The sequence below is a fragment of the Sander vitreus genome, chromosome 11 (genome assembly GCF_031162955.1).
Source record: "Sander vitreus isolate 19-12246 chromosome 11, sanVit1, whole genome shotgun sequence".
Taxonomy (NCBI): Eukaryota; Metazoa; Chordata; class Actinopteri; order Perciformes; family Percidae; genus Sander; species Sander vitreus.
This window is the reverse complement of record NC_135865.1, coordinates 31574562-31595744: the sequence shown is the minus strand read 5'-3', so window position 1 is coordinate 31595744 and position 21183 is coordinate 31574562. Positions and strand designations below refer to the sequence as shown.

Genomic DNA, 21183 nt, shown 5'->3' with positions numbered 1-21183 from the left:
TTTTTCTTGAATAATTACAAAAGAAGAAGGTTAGGATACTAATCCAAAATACAAATAAACACATTGATAAATATATTAAATAATGAGATCATGAAGTATTTTCTCTCTTGGATTGTAATTATTGATGCATTAATGTAATACCTCACCCCCAAAATGATCATTTGTATATCTTTACTTACCACTTGTTGTCTTGAATTTGTGAAGAAAACTTTATTTTTGTCTCATGCCTCCACGGTGAACTGAGAAACCAAAAAACTAAAAATGGAGAAATGGCTGCCCAAACGTGTTGTATTTGCTGGACTCACAGCTGCTAACAGAATGATTGCAACCTGTTGGAAACCACCTCATGCCTTGTCTATTCGTACATGGACCCTTTACTTTTTGGATGTCATATATATGGAGCTCTCTACAGCTCGCATACATGGAGTGTCAAAAAGGACTTTGGACATTTCATGGAAATCCATGCTGTAGACTTCTTACTTCTAGTTGTGCATGTGTTTGGTCCCTTATGTCTTATGTCTGGCTCTCTGTCAATGTCTTTTGTTTGTCTGTTTGTTTGTGTGTGTTTTAGGGCTGTCAAAATAACGCGTTAATTTCGATTAATTAATCTGAGAAAAAATAAGGCAGATTAATCCATTCCATATTGAGGTTTGACCCGGACCGTTCTAGCACCATTGGACTGTAAAATGAAGGAGGGAGACGAGAATGTTCTGCCTGGATCATTAATTGGAACATTTACTTGTAAAAATCTTCTTCCTGCCAACCCTGGCTACCGAAATCTGGTGCCACTGATATGTTTGCTCTTCTCTCTGATGCTCTGAAGACGATACAGGCAACACAAACACCGCTGCACGTGACGCTAGTTAACATTATACTCAACAGCAGCTAACGTTAGCCTACTGCTAGCTAGTTAACACTATACTCTACAGCAGCTAACGTTAGCCTACCGCTAGCTAGTTAACACTATACTCAACAGCAGCTAACGTTAGCCTACCGCTAGCTAGTTAACACTATACTCAACGGCAGCTAACGTTAGCCTACCGCTAGCTAGTAGCTGGATTAAACAGGGTTAAATGCTGACCAGTAATGCTAAACGGTGTAAAGTGTGACTGTGTTTTACTGTAGAGGATTCAACACCGGGATGTAACAATCTGCAGCTGCCGTCGGAGAAACAACACAGACGGTGCGTTCAATGAAACTGGTAAACTACAGCCTCGTGGTGCATTTGAAGTTATTGTAAATGTCCTTTACCATCTGGTGGTTGTTTTTGTCGTTCAACAGCAATTTACTAGTGAAATAAGTTATTGTTATTGTTATACATTATTATTAATCATTTAATTTTGACCATATGGCCTTAGCAATAAACAAACCGTTCTTTAATGTCACCAACTGTTGTTTAGTACCTTTTTTATTCTTTTCTTTTTTTACTTTCTTAAAAAGTATCGGTTCAGGCACCGTTAATTATGTACGTACATACAGAGTATGTAATTAATTAGATTACATTTTTTAATCGATTGACAGCCCTAATATATATTTGTCTCCCAGCAATTTTTTTATCAGAGGTTTAGTGAGTTTACTTATGGCGTTTTTCCATTACATGGTACCTGCTCAACTCGGCCACGGCGCCCCGTCCTCCTTTTTCCATAGCATATATAGTACCGCCTCATGCGTGAGGCGAGCGTGGCTGGTCGTCATAGTGCCGCCGCAGGAAACTGCCGTGACCTAACGACGCGACACACACAGAATGTCGAAGGTGTGTTGTTGTTGCCACGGCCAGAAGACACATTTAGTTTCAAATGAAGCTGTAGGCAGCAAAAAAAAAAAAAAACACACACACAGCTGGATAAACTATTTAAAAATGGCGGGTTTGTTCAGGATACCCCCGTCTGTCGCTTTAACGTCACCTTTTCGTATCGGCTCAGCTCGCTTGGAACCTCGACGGAGGTGGTACGAAAAAAAGTACCAGTTGGCAGGTACCAGGGACTTTTTTTCGTAATGGAAAACCAAAAAAGGCGAGTAGAGTCGAGTCGAGCAGGTACCATGTAATGGAAAAACGCCATTAGAGATACACCACACATAGGATGTAGTGGTGGGGGTAGGGCTTTCAACACTTATCACTTTTTAGCTGTGGGGGGTTGGGGGTAGAGAAGCAATCTCAGTCATTATCTCATGCTGTGTGAGAAAAAAAATACAAAAACACTTATTGGTCTTATGATCGAATACTTTGTTTTATTTATTTGTTTTACAGTGGTGATTATGAAGAAGACACCACCTCACCCACCCAAGACAAGACAAGAAAGCTCCCATCCTTCTGATGAGGAGGGCCCTTCAACTTCTGCTGCAGCATCCCAGCAGCTGCTAGGAATGGGTCATGGATGGATGCAGTCAAGGTCACGAGGGAGTGGGCGGTCGAGATCCAGATCCAGATCTGGCAGCTTGAGGGGTCGACAGAGACGCAGTCCTTAAAGGACAATTCCAGCGCAAAACGAACCTAGGGGTTAATAATGGATGTGTAGCCACTCTGTCATTCTCTGGGACATGTTTTATTGCTAATCGAATGTGTTTGTAGCTTGAACGAAGCTAGCGCGGACCGCTGATTAGCTTACAATGCTAGTATTCGGGGCACAGGGAAAGTAAAAATAAATCACTATTTTGAGCTCCAGCAGCTCTTCGTTCAATAAACCGCCTGTACACTTACAAAGTTCTCAATGCTTCAGTTAACATCTAGGGACCCTCATTATGCTACCGTGAAAGTTTGGTGATATTTTGAGCCTTTTTAGTGGTACAAAATAGCGATTTATTTTTACTTTCCCTGTGCCCCGAATACTACGCTAATCAGCGGTCCGCGCTAGCCTCGTTCAAGCTACAAACACAATCAATTAGCATGAAAACATGTCCCGGAGAATGACAGAGTGGGTACACATCTGTTATTAACCCCTAGGTTCGTTTTGCGCCGCAATTGTCCTTTAATCCTCTAGATCTAGATCACCACAGCCAGCAGCCCCAACCCTATCATGGAACACTGAGAGACAGCCAGACATCTCTCCAGTGTCCAAAAGGTTCGTCCCAGCAAGAAAGCCAGGAAATCAGCTTAGCACCTCATCCATTTACACACCACTGGACATTTTCAAACTTTTTATCAGTGACAATGTAGCAACCACTTTGTGCAATAAGACAAACACAAACCCTGCAAAAAACATTGCCAGTGGCAAAACATATTCTTGGACAAACCTCACTGTTCAAGAATTTTTCAAATATTTAGGACTCACTTTCTTGGTTCTTCACTGGTGAGACAAATATCCGGGACTACTGGAGGAAAAATACAATTTCCCCACTCAGTGCTGGCACGTGACAGGTATCAGGTCATTTCCTGGAACATTCACATGAGTGACCCTGATGAAGATGTCCAAAACGACAGGAAGAAAGGGACACCAGCTTATGACTGGCTGTTTCGACTGAAGCCCCTTTTAGATGACATCAGACAGTCATGCAGAGCATTTTAACACCCACGGCAGAACCTTCCAGTGGACGAGAGGATGGTGGCAACAAAGGCCCACACAGGCATGACACAATACATGAAGGCGAAGCCAACCAAGTGGGGCTTCAAAATTATTTGTACTGGCATACAGCAGCACTGGGTACACTTTGGACGTTGTATACACAGGGAAGTCTGTGTTTGCTTCTGGTGTAGGACTGGCATATGACTCTGTTATGTCCGTCATAAACAAACCACACCTAGGCAGTGGCAACAATGTTTATGATGTTATTCAAGGATCTGTACAGTATGAACTTTGGAGCATGCGGCACCTACAGAGACAACAGATGAGGATGCCCCCGCATGACCACAAATGCCATTAAGAAAAAGGATCTGAGGGGCTCAGGTGGATCCTTGATGGCCATCTGTTTTTTGTCAAGTGGATGGACACCCGGGAAGTCTCTGTCTGCTCCACAATTCAGCCGGCATTCTCTGGCAACACGAGAAGGGTAAAAACTCAGGATGGAAGCTGGACCACCAAATCCATTCCATGCCCGACCCGTCACAGAATACAACAGGAATATGGGAGGTGTTGATCTTTCTTATCAACTCATTCAATACTACTCAGTTAACACCAAAAAAATGAGATGATACAGGACATTGTTTTTTTCATTTTTTGGACATTGCTGCGACCAACAGCTATTTGCTTCACAAGGACGTTTGTGCGGAGAAGCAGCAACAGCCCATGACCCACAGGGCTTTTCTGGAGGAGCTGACAGCCCAGCTCTGTGGAGTCAACAGTGACCATGTACCTGTACCAACGTCTGAGCAAACGGAAACCAGCAAGAGGGCCTCAAATGGTAGAAAATCATGTGTGAATTGCAGGCAGACAAGGCAGGTCAAACAGGCCATCCCCTGGAAATGCAAAGCATGTGATGTGGCCCTCACCATACCCCCACATCATCACATACCCTTCACCATACCCCCACATCATCACATACCCTTCACCATACCCCCACATCATCACATACCCTTCACCATACCTAGAGATTGGCATGGTTGTATTTCAGTTAGCCTAATAGCTGGTTTGATTTGCATTGAGAGATGATTTTATGGAAAGTACCCCATGTCAATCTCTAGGTATGGTGAAAGGGGATGTGATGATGTGAGGGATGTGATGAGTGAAGGGGGTATGTGATGATGATGTGGGAGGGTATGGTGAAGGGTATGTGATGATGGGGGGGTATGGTGAAGGGTATGTGATGATGTGGGGGTATGGTGAAGGGTATGTGATGATGTCGGGGTATGGTGAAGGGTATGTGATGATGTCGGGGTATGGTGAAGGGTATGTGATGATGTCGAGGTATGGTGAAGGGTATGTGATGATGGGGGGGGGCCAAGGGAACTTTATCAGGATGCATAGTAACCTGGATCCATGAAATAACTGGCCTTTCAAAATAAAGGTCTGTCTGCCTCTATGGGAATTTAACATAGGGGTGTATGCCCCCTGTATTTTAAGGAAGAACATTTATTTATTTATGATATATTATTCATTTCAACAAAGATAATTGGTGTCCTTAAAGATTGGATTTTTCCTCATTTTTTTAATTAAGGCATTAAGATCAATTTCCAAAAGATGATGTTTTTATTCCTCTTTTTAGTCAACTTTAGCATGGGTGTCCTAATTTTTTCACATGACTGTATGTTTGCTGTGTCTAATCTGTCTGTGTCTATGTCTGACCTGGACTGGCACATCCATCCATCCATCCATCCATCTTCATCCGCTTATCCGGGGTCGGGTCGCGGGGGTAGCAGCTCCAGCAGGGGACCCCAAACTTCCCTTTCCCGGGCCACATTAACCAGCTCCGACTGGGGGATCCCGAGGCGTTCCCAGGCCAGGTTAGAGATATAATCCCTCCACCTAGTCCTGGGTCTCCCCCGAGGCCTCCTCCCAGCTGGACGTGCCTGGAACACCTCCCTAGGGAGGCGCCCAGGGGGCATCCTTACCAGATGCCCGAACCACCTCAACTGGCTCCTTTCGATGCAAAGGAACAGCGGCTCTACTCCGAGCTCCTCACGGATAACTGAGCTTCTCACCCTATCTCTAAGGGAGACGCCAGCTACCCTCCTGAGGAAACCCATTTCGGCCGCTTGTACCCTGGATCTTGTTCTTTCGGTCATGACCCAGCCTTCATGACCATAGGTGAGGGTAGGAACAAAAACTGACCGGTAGATTGAGAGCTTTGCCTTCTGGCTCAGCTCTCTTTTCGTCTAACGGTGCGATAAATTGAATGTAATACCGCACCTGCTGTGCCGATTCTCCGACCAATCTCCCGCTCCATTGTCCCCTCACTCGCGAACAAGACCCCAAGGTACTTGAACTCCTTCACTTGGGGGTAAGGACTCATTCCCTACCTGGAGAAGGCACTCCATCGGTTTCCTGCTGAGAACCATGGCCTCCGATTTAGAGGTGCTGATCCTCATCCCAGCCGCTTCACACTCGGCTGCGAACCGATCCAGTGAGTGCTGAAGGTCACAGGCCGATGATGCCATCAGGACCACATCATCTGCAAAAAGCAGCGATGAGATCCCCAGCCCACCGAACTGCAACCCCTCTCCACCCCGACTACGCCTCGATATCCTGTCCATAAATACTACAAACAGGATTGGTGACAAAGCGCAGCCCTGGCGGAGGCCAACTCTCACCTGAAACGAGTCCGACTTACTGCCGAGAACCCGGACACAGCTCTCGCTTTGGTCGTACAGAGATTGGATGGCCCTGAGAAGGGACCCCCTCACCCTGTACTCCCGCAGCACCTCCCACAGTATCTCCCGGGGCACCCGGTCATACGCCTTCTCCAGATCCACAAAACACATGTAGACTGGTTGGGCATACTCCCAGGCTCCCTCCAGGATCCTTGCAGAGTAAAGATCTGGTCCGTTGTTCCACGACCAGGACGGAATCCGCATTGTTCCTCTTCAACCTGAGATTCGACTATCGACCGAACCCTCCTTTCCAGCACCTTGGAGTAGACTTTACCGGGGAGGCTGAGAAGTGTGATACCCCTGTAATTGGCACACACCCTCTGGTCCCCCTTTTTAAAAAAGGGGAACCACCACCCCGGTCTGCCACTCCTTAGGCACCGTCCCAGACTTCCACGCAATGTTGAAGAGGCGTGTCAACCAAGACAACCCCTCCACACCCAGAGCTTTAAGCATTTCTGGACGGATCTCATCAATTCCTGGGGCTTTGCCACTGTGGAGTTGTTTAACTACCTCAGCAACCTCCACCAGGGAAATTGATGCCAATCCCCCTCATCCTCCAGCTCTGCCTCTACCATAGAGGGCGTATTAGTCGGATTTAGGAGTTCCTCAAAGTGCTCCTTCCACCGCCCTATTACCTCCTCAGTTGAGGTCAACAGCGTCCCCATCCTTACTGTACACAGCTTGGATGGTTCCCCGCTTCCCCTCCTGAGGTGGCGAACGGTTTTCCAGAAGTACCTTGGTGCCGACCGAAAGTCCTTCTCCATGTCTTCTCCGAACTTCTCCCACACACGCTGCTTTGCCTCTTTCACGGCAGAGGCTGCAGCCCTTCGGGCCCTTCGGTACCTTGCAACTGCCTCCGGAGTCGTCTGGGATAACATATCCCGGAAAGACTCCTTCTTCAGTCGGACGGCTTCCCTGACCACCGGTGTCCACCACGGTGTTCGTGGGTTACCGCCCCTTGAGGCACCTAAGACCCTAAGACCACAGCTCCTCACCGCAGCTTCAGCAATGGAAACTTTGAACATTGTCCACTCAGGTTCAATGCCCCCCAGCCTCCACAGGGATGCACGAAAAGCTCCGCCGGAGGTGTGAGTTGAAAGTCTGTCGGACAGGGGCCTCCTCCAGACGTTCCCAATTTACCCGCACTACCCGTTTGGGCTTACCAGGTCTGTCCAGAGTCTTCCCCCACCCCCTGACCCAACTCACCACCAGATGGTGATCGGTTGACAGCTCCGCCCCTCTCTTCACCCGAGTGTCCAAAAACATATGGCCTCAGATCAGATGAAACGATTATAAAATCGATCATTGACCTTGGCCTAGGGTGCTCTGGTACCAAGTACACTTATGAGCATCCCTATGTTCGAACATGGTGTTCGTTATAGACAATCCATGACTAGCACAGAAGTCCAACAACAAACAACCACTCTGGTTTAGATCAGGGAGGCCGTTCCTCCCAATCACGCTCTCCATGTGTCTCCATCATTACCCACGTGCGCGTTGAAGTCCCCCCAGCAGAACTATGGAGTTCCCCGACTGGAGCCCCCATGCAGGACTCCACTCAAGGTCTCCAAGAAGGCCGAATACTCTGAACTCTTGTTTGGTGCATATGCACAAACAACAGTCAGAGTTTTCCCCCCCACAACCCGCAGGCGTAGGGAGGCGACCCCTCTCGTCCCACCGGGTTAAACTCCAACGTAGTGGCGCTCAGCCGGGGGCTTGTGAGTATCCCCACACCCGCCCGGCGCCTCACACCCTGGGCAACTCCGGAGAAGAAAAGAGTCCAACCCCTATCCAGGAGTATGGTTCCAGAACCAAGACTGTGCGTAGAGGTAAGCCCCACCAGATCTAACCGGTAGCGCTCCACCTCCCGCACAAGTTCCGGCTCCTTCCCCCACAGAGAGGTGACATTCCACGTCCCCAGAGCCAGCCTCTGCTGCCCGGGTCTGGTCCGTCGAGGCCCCTGACCTTCACTGCCACCCATGTGGCAGCGCACCCGACCCCAGCGGTTCCTCCCACAGGTGGTGGGCCCATGGGATGGAGGGATGTCCGCCACGTAGCTTTTTCGGGCTGTGCCCGACCGGGCTCCGTGGCAAACCCGGCCACCAGACGCTCGCTGACGAGCCCTCCATCTGGGCCTGGCTCCAGACGGGGGCCCCGGGCTTCCTCCGGGCAGGGTCACTTCATCCCTTCCTCGATTTTTCATAGGATTTTTGACTGGCACATGGTTACGTTAAAAAGCATGTGCATGCACGAGCGCTACGGTCACGCGCAAAGTGTCCCGGTTTTAGTTCCGGGAAATCTGGTCACCCTATGTTAAGTGTCACATAAATGTAGGGCCATAAAAAGTCCAATATTTTCCTAAAGTACAATTATGTTGGCATGTAGACTGTAGTTTGTGTGTTTAAGTGTTTCCTTGTTCCTTGTCATACACACCACAATGTCAATAAGTGATTCAAACATGTCATCAGGTTTCAATATTTCAGATACCATGGTGCTTGATAAGGGTCACTGCGGACTGGAAGAGAGGGGCGTCACTTGCAGGCGGGAGACAGACTCACTTGGGGCGTTTTGATAAACTATATAAAGAGCAAACATCTTCCTTTAGTGACAGTCATCAGCTTGTTGTTCTCCTCTGTGTCAGCCAATCATCACCTCAGCAAAGGTAATTATATTTCAATTCATTATCAATTATTATTTATTAATAATAACTAATCCTGTATTCATCAAGAGGCCATTTTATATTTTGAGGAAAAAAAAAGTGTATTTTATATTTAGACATTTCAAATATTAGTTAATCATATCTATATTATATAATTCACTTTTTAATAGCAGGATACTTTAATTTGATAAATGATCCCAGTCATTACTTATCTGCATATATGTCCTTGTCTGCAGTATGTTGACTTTGTTTAACGTCTTTCCACAGATGGCATCAGGCTTTCAGTTTGTTTTGTTGCTCTGTTTGTCCATTGGACTGTTGGCTCCATCTGTAAGTAAAAACTATGCAACTATTAATTTAAAAAACAACTCTATGTGTTGCACATGAAGGATAATGCAGTGGTTTCCCAACCTGTAAGATTATGAGATAGTTATTAAATAATGTTACTAGTTTTAATGTAGGCTGAGTGCAAACTGTAAGCTGAAACATTAGATAAGTTTGTTCTGTGAAGCCCTTTGAGCTGCATGTTTGTATCAAAGGTGCTATATAAATAAAGTTGAGTAGTCCTGTAAATAGACTGCTCGTGTTTAATACGTCTTTTTGTGATCACAGTGTTATGGACAAACCTGCTGCCCAGGTCAGTACAGTATCTCTGACTCATTGCTCTGATTGTATTTGACTTGTTTGTTCATACAGTGTTACGTAGGGGTTTGTATTGTTTGTTGTGTCTTCTCCATGTTGAAGCTGGAGGCCGGAATAACAAAGATGAGTAAGTCAGGGGGTCTCCTCCCTCCTTCATCCAGGGAGCTGAGTGAGCACAAGCAATAACCAACAGAGCTGGAGAAGGGAGGGAGGAGGCATACACACACACAACAAAAAATACAAACTGCTACGTAACAAGAATCTAACTAATTTATCCATCATTGTCTTGAAGGTCCCTGCCCTCCTGGTTGGACTCAGTTCGGCTCTCGCTGTTTCAGTTTCAACTTCCAGGGAAAGAGTTGGACCGATGCAGAGGTACAGCAGTTTATTGAGACTGTCCTGACCTAGAGTCATGTGAAAATGAATAATGTATCGTAAATAAATAAATGTTCTTCCTTAAAATACAGGGGGCATAAGTCAGTACACCCATATGTTAAATTCCCATAGAGGCAGGTAGACTTTTATTTTGAAAGGCCAGTTATTTCATGGATCAAGGATACTATGATCCTGATACAGTTCTTTGTTCTCATCATCATCATACCTTGACCATACCCCCACATCATCACATACCCTTCACCATACCCCCCCACATCATCACATACCCTTCACCATACTCCCCACATCATCACATACCCTTCACCATACCCCCACATCATCATTGGCATGGTTGTATTTCAGTTAGCCTAATAGCTGGTTTGATTTGCACTGAGAGATGATTTTATGGAAAGTACCCCATGTCAATCTCTAGGTATGGTGAAGGGTATGTGATGATGTGGGGGTATGATGAAGGGTATGTGATGATGTGGGGGTATGGTGAAGGGTATGTGATGATGTGGGGGTATGGTGAAGGGTATGTGATGATGTGGGGGTATGGTGAAGGGTATGTGATGATGTGGGGGTATGGTGAAGGGTATGTGATGATGTGGGGGTATGGTGAAGGGTATGTGATAATGTGGGGGTATGGTGAAGGGTAAGTGATGATGGGGGGGTATGGTGAAGGGTAAATTCTTGTTTTAAAAGGTGGTATATAAATAAAGTTATTAATAATAATGGGATTATTTTGTTTCTAAACATTTTCAACTGATTATATTGTCTCCATTAGAACTTCTGCTTGTCCGCCGGTGGAAATCTGGCTTCGGTCCAATCAGAAGAGGAATATTCCTTCCTCAGAGACTACATTAGGAAAGTGACCGGTGCAAACAGAACTTCCTGGCTCGGAGGCTTTGACTCGGTGAAGGTGAGACTTTTATCATCACAGGAAGTGATGTCGCTCGTCTCTCGAGCTGTTGGGAAAATTAAACTTTATTCAGAACAAAAGAACAGAAAAAACGAATATTACTCCAAATAAAATGCAAAAAATAAAAACAGTAGAAAATGAAGAGCATCCTCCTGTGGCTGAAATAAGTATTACAACAACAAAAACTTTTGATTTTGCTTTGACTTCAAACCAATCTCTCTCCTCCAGGAGGGTGCGTGGATGTGGTCTGATGGATCTAAGTTTGACTACAAACAGTGGGCTGCGGGGCAGCCTGACAACTTTGGTGGAGTGGAGCACTGTCTTGAGATGAACTATTACGGTAAAAAACAACAACATATTAAACATCTTGTCTTCTAAATAAACATGATGATCCAAAAATGATCTCTAAACTTGTAGCAGGTTGTCGTATGTTGCAGTCTCAAAAAGATAAAATGTTAGACATTAAAACTCTCTGGAAACTCTCTCTACAGATAAGTTGAACGACAGGCCGTGTCAAACGGTATATCCTTTTGTGTGCTCCATGAACCTGCGAGGCCCCCACCATCATGATCTCACTACAACTCATCTATAATCTCCATCATTGATTCACTTTCAGTTTGTTTTTTTTGGACCAAAACATAATCAGTTATTGGACTTTTAATCTATAAATAACACAAAATGAAATACAGAAAACATTTGAATACTCTGACATCTTTTCCATTTTAGTTTACTGAATATTGTCTGTCAGCTCTGTCTAAAGGTAACAACATCCACCTACCAGACATGAGTGGTGACCATCTTCTCTTCAAAAATGTCCAAATAGAAAATAAAATCCAAATGTTGTCTGAACGTTCTGTGATACAAGAGGAGTTTCTGGTGTGTTGGGTTCTTTATTCATCTCTTTTCCTTCACTATATAATCAATAAGCATTAAAAAATAAAGACATATTGTCACAAACAGTGTCTAGTCCTGACTTACTGACTCTTGTTTTCTCTAAATGGGGAAATAATTCTATATTTGTGAATATGTTATTCCTTTTCTTAAATAATTACAATAAAAACAAGGTTAAGATACTAATCCAAAATACAAATAAAGACATTGATGAATAGGTTAGATAATAAGATAATAAAGTTTATTTGAATGTGTTGTATTTCTTTTTCTTTTGAGGAGACATGTAAGACCACATGAATTTACTCTTACGGGATTAAGTTTATTTTGACTTTTCAAGGAATGTTTGAGAGAAAAACTAAATCAAACCCAAAACAAGTGTACCTTCATGTAGGTCTGTATCGAGGTATCGTGACACACGGTGGAACTAAAAGTACCTGAAACCACAGTGCGGTAATACTACTTCTAGTTATTAGAGACAATCATGAAAATATTACTTGTAAAAGGTACAAAAGTATCAGCATCAAAATACATGTTGGAGCCATAATGAATCTTTGTTTTGTTTATATAGCATATTGGTGTCATGAATGGATATGCAGTTCTGTGTATGACCACCGGGTGGAGCATTGACAGGAAATGCTTATAGTAATCAACAGCCACAGGTACAGGTGTGTGGCAAAGGGGAAGTCAAGCAGCTTGTTACCGTGTCAGCAGTATTGTTGGATTTGTGTTTTACTGTAGAGATGAATGAAACTTACCTGAGATGAAATGGACACACCTGAAATATACCTGTGCTACGGTGAGCATGTAAGCATGCACAGTCTGACTCTATAAGCTGGCCAAAACATAATCAGTTATTGGACTTTTAATCTAAGTAATAACACAAAATGAAATACAGAAAACATTAAAATACTCAGAAATCTTTTCCATTTTAGTTTCCTGAATATTGTCTGTTATAAACAGCGTCCACTGATCAGATAAGAAAAACTTCAACATACTTATTTGATTTCTCCCTAAAAGTTAATGTTCTCATCGATACAACTCTCGTCTGTACATTAATTATTAAGTTCCCTTCCAGCAAACGTTAGCTTAGCATAAAGACTGGAAACAGGGGGGAACAGCTAGCATGGCTCTGTCCAAAGGTAACAACATCTACCTACCAGACAGCAGTGGTGACCATCTTCTCATCCAAAATATCCAAATAGCAGGCGCCCTGATAGCTCAGTTGGTAGAGCAGGCGCCCATATATAGAGGTTTACTCCTCAACGCAGCGGGCCAGGGTTCAACCCCGACCTGCCACCCTTTGCTGCAGGTCATTCCCCCCTCTCTCTCCCCTTTCAAATCTTCAGCTGTCCTGTCAAAAATAAAGGCCAAAAATGACCAAAAAATAATCTTTAAAATGTCCAAATAGAAAATAAAAATCCAAATTTTGTCTGAACTTTCTGTTATAAAAGAGGAGTTTCTGGTGTGTTGTGTTCTTTATTCATCTGATTTCCTTTAATATATAATCAATAAGCATTCAAAACTAAAAGACATACTGTCTGGTCCTGACTTATTGACTCTTGTTTTCTTTAAAAGGGACAAATAATCATTTTTTTCTTGAATAATTACAAAAGAAGAAGGTTAGGATACTAATCCAAAATACAAATAAACACATTGATAATGGCTCAGCTCGCTTGGAACCTCGACGGAGGTGGTACGAAAAAAAAGTACCAGTTAGCAGGTACCAGGGACTTTTTTTCGTAATGGAAAACCAAAAAAGGCGAGTAGAGTCGAGTCGAGCAGGTACCATGTAATGGAAAAACGCCATTAGAGATACACCACACATAGGATGTAGTGGTGGGGGTAGGGCTTTCAACACTTATCACTTTTTAGCTGTGGGGGGTTGGGGGTAGAGAAGCAATCTCAGCCATTATCTCATGCTGTGTGAGAAATAAAATACAAAAACACTTATTGGTCTTATGATCGAATACTTTGTTTTATTTATTTGTTTTACAGTGGTGATTATGAAGAAGACACCACCTCACCCACCCAAGACAAGACAAGAAAGCTCCCATCCTTCTGATGAGGAGGGCCCTTCAACTTCTGCTGCAGCATCCCAGCAGCTGCTAGGAATGGGTCATGGATGGATGCAGTCAAGGTCACGAGGGAGTGGGCGGTCGAGATCCAGATCCAGATCTGGCAGCTTGAGGGGTCGACAGAGACGCAGTCCTTAAAGGACAATTCCAGCGCAAAACGAACCTAGGGGTTAATAATGGATGTGTAGCCACTCTGTCATTCTCTGGGACATGTTTTAATGCTAATCGAATGTGTTTGTAGCTTGAACGAAGCTAGCGCGGACCGCTGATTAGCTTACAATGCTAGTATTCGGGGCACAGGGAAAGTAAAAATAAATCACTATTTTGAGCTCCAGCAGCTCTTCGTTCAATAAACCGTCTGTACACTTACAAAGTTCTCAATGCTTCAGTTAACATCTAGGGACCCTCATTATGCTACCGTGAAAGTTTGGTGATATTTTGAGCCTTTTTAGTGGTACAAAATAGCGATTTATTTTTACTTTCCCTGTGCCCCGAATACTACGCTAATCAGCGGTCCGCGCTAGCCTCGTTCAAGCTACAAACACAATCAATTAGCATGAAAACATGTCCCGGAGAATGACAGAGTGGGTACACATCTGTTATTAACCCCTAGGTTCGTTTTGCGCCGCAATTGTCCTTTAATCCTCTAGATCTAGATCTAGATCACCACAGCCAGCAGCCCCAACCCTATCATGGAACACTGAGAGACAGCCAGACATCTCTCCAGTGTCCAAAAGGTTCGTCCCAGCAAGAAAGCCAGGAAATCAGCTTAGCACCTCATCCATTTACACACCACTGGACATTTTCAAACTTTTTATCAGTGACAATGTAGCAACCACTTTGTGCAATAAGACAAACACAAACCCTGCAAAAAACATTGCCAGTGGCAAAACATATTCTTGGACAAACCTCACTGTTCAAGAATTTTTCAAATATTTAGGACTCACTTTCTTGGTTCTTCACTGGTGAGACAAATATCCGGGACTACTGGAGGAAAAATACAATTTCCCCACTCAGTGCTGGCACGTGACAGGTATCAGGTCATTTCCTGGAACATTCACATGAGTGACCCTGATGAAGATGTCCAAAACGACAGGAAGAAAGGGACACCAGCTTATGACTGGCTGTTTCGACTGAAGCCCCTTTTAGATGACATCAGACAGTCATGCAGAGCATTTTAACACCCACGGCAGAACCTTTCAGTGGACGAGAGGATGGTGGCAACAAAGGCCCACACAGGCATGACACAATACATGAAGGCGAAGCCAACCAAGTGGGGCTTCAAAATTATTTGTACTGGCATACAGCAGCACTGGGTACACTTTGGACGTTGTATACACAGGGAAGTCTGTGTTTGCTTCTGGTGTAGGACTGGCATATGACTCTGTTATGTCCGTCATAAACAAACCACACCTAGGCAGTGGCAACAATGTTTATGATGTTATTCAAGGATCTGTACAGTATGAACTTTGGAGCATGCGGCACCTACAGAGACAACAGATGAGGATGCCCCCGCATGACCACAAATGCCATAAAGAAAAAGGATCTGAGGGGCTCAGGTGGATCCTTGATGGCCATCTGTTTTTTGTCAAGTGGATGGACACCCGGGAAGTCTCTGTCTGCTCCACAATTCAGCCGGCATTCTCTGGCAACACGAGAAGGGTAAAAACTCAGGATGGAAGCTGGACCACCAAATCCATTCCATGCCCGACCCGTCACAGAATACAACAGGAATATGGGAGGTGTTGATCTTTCTGATCAACTCATTCAATACTACTCAGTTAACACCAAAAAAATGAGATGATACAGGACATTGTTTTTTTCATTTTTTGGACATTGCTGCGACCAACAGCTATTTGCTTCACAAGGACGTTTGTGCGGAGAAGCAGCAACAGCCCATGACCCACAGGGCTTTTCTGGAGGAGCTGACAGCCCAGCTCTGTGGAGTCAACAGTGACCATGTACCTGTACCAACGTCTGAGCAAACGGAAACCAGCAAGAGGGCCTCAAATGGTAGAAAATCATGTGTGAATTGCAGGCAGACAAGGCAGGACAAACAGGCCATCCCCTGGAAATGCAAAGCATGTGATGTGGCCCTCACCATACCCCCAAATCATCACATACCCTTCACCATACCCCCACATCATCACATACCCTTCATCATACCCCCACATCATCACATACCCTTCACCATACCTAGAGATTGGCATGGTTGTATTTCAGTTAGCCTAATAGCTGGTTTGATTTGCATTGAGAGATGATTTTATGGAAAGTACCCCATGTCAATCTCTAGGTATGGTGAAGGGGATGTGATGATGTGGGGGTATGGTGAAGGGTATGTGATGATGGGGGGGGGGGGTATGGTGAAGGGTATGTGATGATGGGGGAGGATATGGTGAAGGGTATGTGATGATAGGGGGGTATGGTGAAGGGGATGTGATGATGGGGGGGGTATGGTGAAGGGTAAGTGATGATGTGGGGGTATGGTGAAGGGTATGTGACGATGTCGGGGTATGGTGAAGGGTATGTGATGATGGGGGGGTATGCTGAAGGGTATGTGATGATGGGGGGGGGCCAAGGGAAACTTTATCAGGATGCATAGTAACCTGGATCCATGAAATAACTGGCCTTTCAAAATAAAGGTCTGTCTGCCTCTATGGGAATTTAACATAGGGGTGTATGCCCCCTGTATTTTAAGGAAGAACATTTATTTATTTATGATATATTATTCTTTCAAAAAGATAATTGGTGTCCTTAAAGATTGGATTTTTCCTCATTTTTTTAATTAAGGCATTAAGATCAATTTCCAAAAGATGATGTTTTTATTCCTCTTTTTAGTCAACTTTAGCATGGGTGTCCTAATTTTTTCACATGACTGTATGTTTGCTGTGTCTAATCTGTCTGTGTCTATGTCTGACCTGGGCTGGCACATGGTTACGTTAAAAAGCGTGTGCATGCACGAGCGCTACGGTCACGCGCAAAGTGTCCCGGTTTTAGTTCCGGGAAATCTGGTCACCCTATGTTAAGTGTCACATAAATGTAGGGCCATAAAAATAAAATATTTTCCTAAAGTACAATTATGTTGGCATGTAGACTGTAGTTTGTGTGTTTAAGTGTTTCCTTGTTCCTTGTCATACACACCACAATGTCAATAAGTGATTCAAACATGTCATCAGGTTTCAATATTTCAGATACCATGGTGCTTGATAAGGGTCACTGCGGACTGGAAGAGAGGGGCGTCACTTGCAGGCGGGAGACAGACTCACTTGGGGCGTTTTGATAAACTATATAAAGAGCAAACATCTTCCTTTAGTGACAGTCATCAGCTTGTTGTTCTCCTCTGTGTCAGCCAATCATCACCTCAGCAAAGGTAATTATATTTCAATTCATTATCAATTATTATTTATTAATAATAACTAATCCTGTATTCATCAAGAGGCCATTTTATATTTTGAGGAAAAAAAAGTGTATTTTATATTTAGACATTTCAAATATTAGTTAATCATATCTATATTATATAATTCACTTTTTAATAGCAGGATACTTTAATTTGATAAATGATCCCAGTCATTACTTATCTGCATATATGTCCTTGTCTGCAGTATGTTGACTTTGTTTAACGTCTTTCCACAGATGGCATCAGGCTTTCAGTTTGTTTTGTTGCTCTGTTTGTCCATTGGACTGTTGGCTCCATCTGTAAGTAAAAACTATGCAACTATTAATTTAAAAAACAACTCTATGTGTTGCACATGAAGGATAATGCAGTGGTTTCCCAACCTGTAAGATTATGAGACAGTTATTAAATAATGTTACTAGTTTTAATGTAGGCTGAGTGCAAACTGTAAGCTGAAACATTAGATAAGTTTGTTCTGTGAAGCCCTTTGAGCTGCATGTTTGTATCAAAGGTGCTATATAAATAAAGTTGAGTTGAGTAGTCCTGTAAATAGACTGCTCGTGTTTAATACGTCTTTTTGTGATCACAGTGTTATGGACAAACCTGCTGCCCAGGTCAGTACAGTATCTCTGACTCGTTGCTCTGATTGTATTTGACTTGTTTGTTCATACAGTGTTACGTAGGGGGTTTGTATTGTTTGTTGTGTCTTCTCCATGTTGAAGCTGGAGGCCGGAATAACAAAGATGAGTAAGTCAGGGGTCTCCTCCCTCCTTCATCCAGGGAGCTGAGTGAGCACAAGCAATAACCAACCAAGCTGGAGAAGGGAGGGAGGAGGCATACACACACACAACAAAAAAATACAAACTGCTACGTAACAAGAATCTAACTAATTTATCCATCATTGTCTTGAAGGTCCCTGCCCTCCTGGTTGGACTCAGTTCGGCTCTCGCTGTTTCAGTTTCAACTTCCAGGGAAAGAGTTGGACCGATGCAGAGGTACAGCAGTTTGTTGAGATTGTCCTGACCTAGAGTCATGTGAAAATGAATAATGTATCGTAAATAAATAAATGTTCTTCCTTAAAATACAGGGGGCATAAGTCAGTACACCCATATGTTAAATTCCCATAGAGGCAGGCAGACTTTTATTTTGAAAGGCCAGTTATTTCATGGATCAAGGATACTATGATCCTGATACAGTTCCCTTGGCCCCCACATCATCACATACCCTTGACCATACCCCCACATCATCACATACCCTTCACCATACCCCCCCACATCATCACATACCCTTCACCATACCCCCACATCATCACATACCCTTCACCATACCCCCACATCATCATTGGCATGGTTGTATTTCAGTTAGCCTAATAGCTGGTTTGATTTGCACTGAGAGATGATTTTATGGAAAGTACCCCATGTTAATCTCTAGGTATGGTGAAGGGTATGTGATGATGGGGGGGTATGGTGAAGGGTATGTGATGATGGGGGGGTATGGTGAAGGGTATGTGATGATGGGGGGGTATGGTGAAGGGTATGTGATGATGTGGGGGTATGATGAAGGGTATGTGATGATGTGGGGGTATGGTGAAGGGTATGTGATGATGTGGGGGTATGGTGAAGGGTATGTGATGATGTGGGGGTATGGTGAAGGGTATGTGATGATGTGGGGGTATGGTGAAGGGTATGTGATGATGTGGTGGTATGGTGAAGGGTATGTGATGATGTGGGGGCCAAAATAAAAGTCTGCCTGCCTCTATAGGAATTTAAGATTGGGGTGTACTGACTCATGCCCCCTGTATTTTAAGGAAGAACATTTATTTATTGACGATACATTATTCATTCACAAAGGGAATTGGTGTCCTTAAAGGTTGGATTTTTCCTAATTTTTTTTAATTAAGGCATTAAGATCAATTTCCTAAAGATGACTTTTTTATTCCTCTTTTTAGTCAACTTTAGCACAGGTTTCCTAATTTTTTCACGACTGTATATTTAGGTTTCTAGTGGCGGTGTCCTCTAGTGGCTATAGTAGTTATGACGGGAGCAAAGCAGGAAGTAAGGTGAGGAAGTATAAGAGCACCAAAGGTCCTGGTAAGGAGGCAGGTTGGGGGGTGGGGGACTTTCACCCAGGAGACCGGGGTTCATGTCCCGTTTGAAAACAAAAGTAAGTTACCTTACTTCCTGCTTTTCTCCCGTTACAGTACTACGGCCACTAGAGGGTGCGACCACTTGAAACGTAAATATGAGTCCTGATTGCTGCTTGAACAGATTTATAAAAATGTCCCCTGTGACTGTAATACTGCCCTGAGATCGCATCTGTGAATACCTTGCTTTTGACTTGCTTTGTCTGTCAAAGCACTTTGTAAATTCTTGTTTTAAAAGGTGGTATATAAATAAAGTTATTAATAATAATGGGATTATTTTGTTTCTAAACATTTTCAACTGATTATATTGTCTCCATTAGAACTTCTGCTTGTCCGCCGGTGGAAATCTGGCTTCGGTCCAATCAGAAGAGGAATATTCCTTCCTCAGAGAATACATTAGGAAAGTGACCGGTGCAAACAGAACTTCCTGGCTCGGAGGCTTTGACTCGGTGAAGGTGAGACTTTTATCATCACAGGAAGTGATGTCGCTCGTCTCTCGAGCTGTTGGGAAAATTAAACTTTATTCAGAACAAAAGATCAGAAAAACGAATATAACTCCAAATAAAATGCAAAAAATAAAAACAGTAGAAAATGAAGAGCATCCTCCTGTGGCTGAAATAAGTATTACAACAACAAAAACTTTTGATTTTGCTTTGACTTCAAACCAATCTCTCTCCTCCAGGAGGGTGCGTGGATGTGGTCTGATGGATCTAAGTTTGACTACAAACAGTGGGCTGCGGGGGAGCCTAACAACTTGGGTGGAGTGGAGCACTGTCTTGAGATGAACTATTACGGTAAAAAACAACAACATATTAAACATCTTGTCTTCTAAATAAACATGATGATCCAAAAATGATCTCTAAACTTGTAGCAGGTTGTCGTATGTTGCAGTCTCAAAAAGATAAAATGTTAGACATTAAAACTCTCTGGAAACTCTCTCTACAGATAAGTTGAACGACAGGCCGTGTCAAACGGTATATCCTTTTGTGTGCTCCATGAACCTGCGAGGCCCCCACCATCATGATCTCACTACAGCTCATCTATAATCTCCATCATTGATTCACTTTCAGTTTGTTTTTTTTTGGACCAAAACATAATCAGTTATTGGACTTTTAATCTATAAATAACACAAAATGAAATACAGAAAACATTTGAATACTCTGACATCTTTTCCATTTTAGTTTACTGAATATTGTCTGTCAGCTCTGTCTAAAGGTAACAACATCCACCTACCAGACATGAGTGGTGACCATCTTCTCTTCAAAAATGTCCAAATAGAAAATAAAATCCAAATGTTGTCTGAACGTTCTGTGATACAAGAGGAGTTTCTGGTGTGTTGGGCTCTTTATTCATCTCTTTTCCTTCACTATATAATCAATAAGCATTAAAAAATAAAGACATATTGTCACAAACAGTGTCTAGTCCTGACTTACTGACTCGTTTTCTCTAAATGGGGAAATAATTCTATATTTGTGAATGTTATTCCTTTTCTTAAATAATTACAATAAAAACAAGGTTAAGATACTAATCCAAAATACAAATAAAGACATTGATGAATAGGTTAGATAATAAGATAATAAGGTTTATTTGAATGTGTTGTATTTCTTTTTCTTTTGAGGAGACATGTAAGACCACATGAATTTACTCTTACGGGATTAAGTTTATTTTGACTTTTCAAGGAATGTTTGAGAGAAAAACTAAATCAAACCCAAAACAAGTGTACCTTCATGTAGGTCTGTATCGAGGTATCGTGACACACGGTGGAACTAAAAGTACCTGAAACCACAGTGCGGTAATACTACTTCTAGTTATTAGAGACAATCATGAAAATATTACTTGTA

At 43.3% G+C, this 21183-nt stretch overlaps 1 protein-coding gene across 1 annotated transcript; it reads left to right on the top strand.

The window, feature by feature from the left end:
• Window positions 1–8813: 8813 nt before the first annotated feature.
• LOC144525696 (lithostathine-1-beta-like) lies at window positions 8814–19750 on the top strand. Its single transcript, XM_078262748.1, has 7 exons — window positions 8814–8903; window positions 9168–9230; window positions 9513–9537; window positions 9835–9917; window positions 10705–10839; window positions 18112–18194; window positions 19663–19750. The coding sequence occupies exons 2-7, from the start codon at window positions 9168–9170 to the stop codon at window positions 19748–19750; spliced, it is 477 nt and encodes a 158-aa protein (XP_078118874.1). The 5' UTR covers window positions 8814–8903.
• The last annotated feature ends 1433 nt before the right edge of the window (window positions 19751–21183 follow it).

Bases quoted from the DNA above. Each gene is read 5' to 3' on its own strand.
- LOC144525696 (XM_078262748.1), top strand. From the start codon at position 9,168: ATGGCATCAGGCTTTCAGTTTGTTTTGTTGCTCTGTTTGTCCATTGGA. The intron at 9,231-9,512 runs GTAAGTAAAAAC...TTGTGATCACAG, and splicing joins TTGGACTGTTGGCTCCATCT to TGTTATGGACAAACCTGCTG. The intron at 10,840-18,111 runs GTGAGACTTTTA...ATTGTCTTGAAG, and splicing joins GAGGCTTTGACTCGGTGAAG to GTCCCTGCCCTCCTGGTTGG.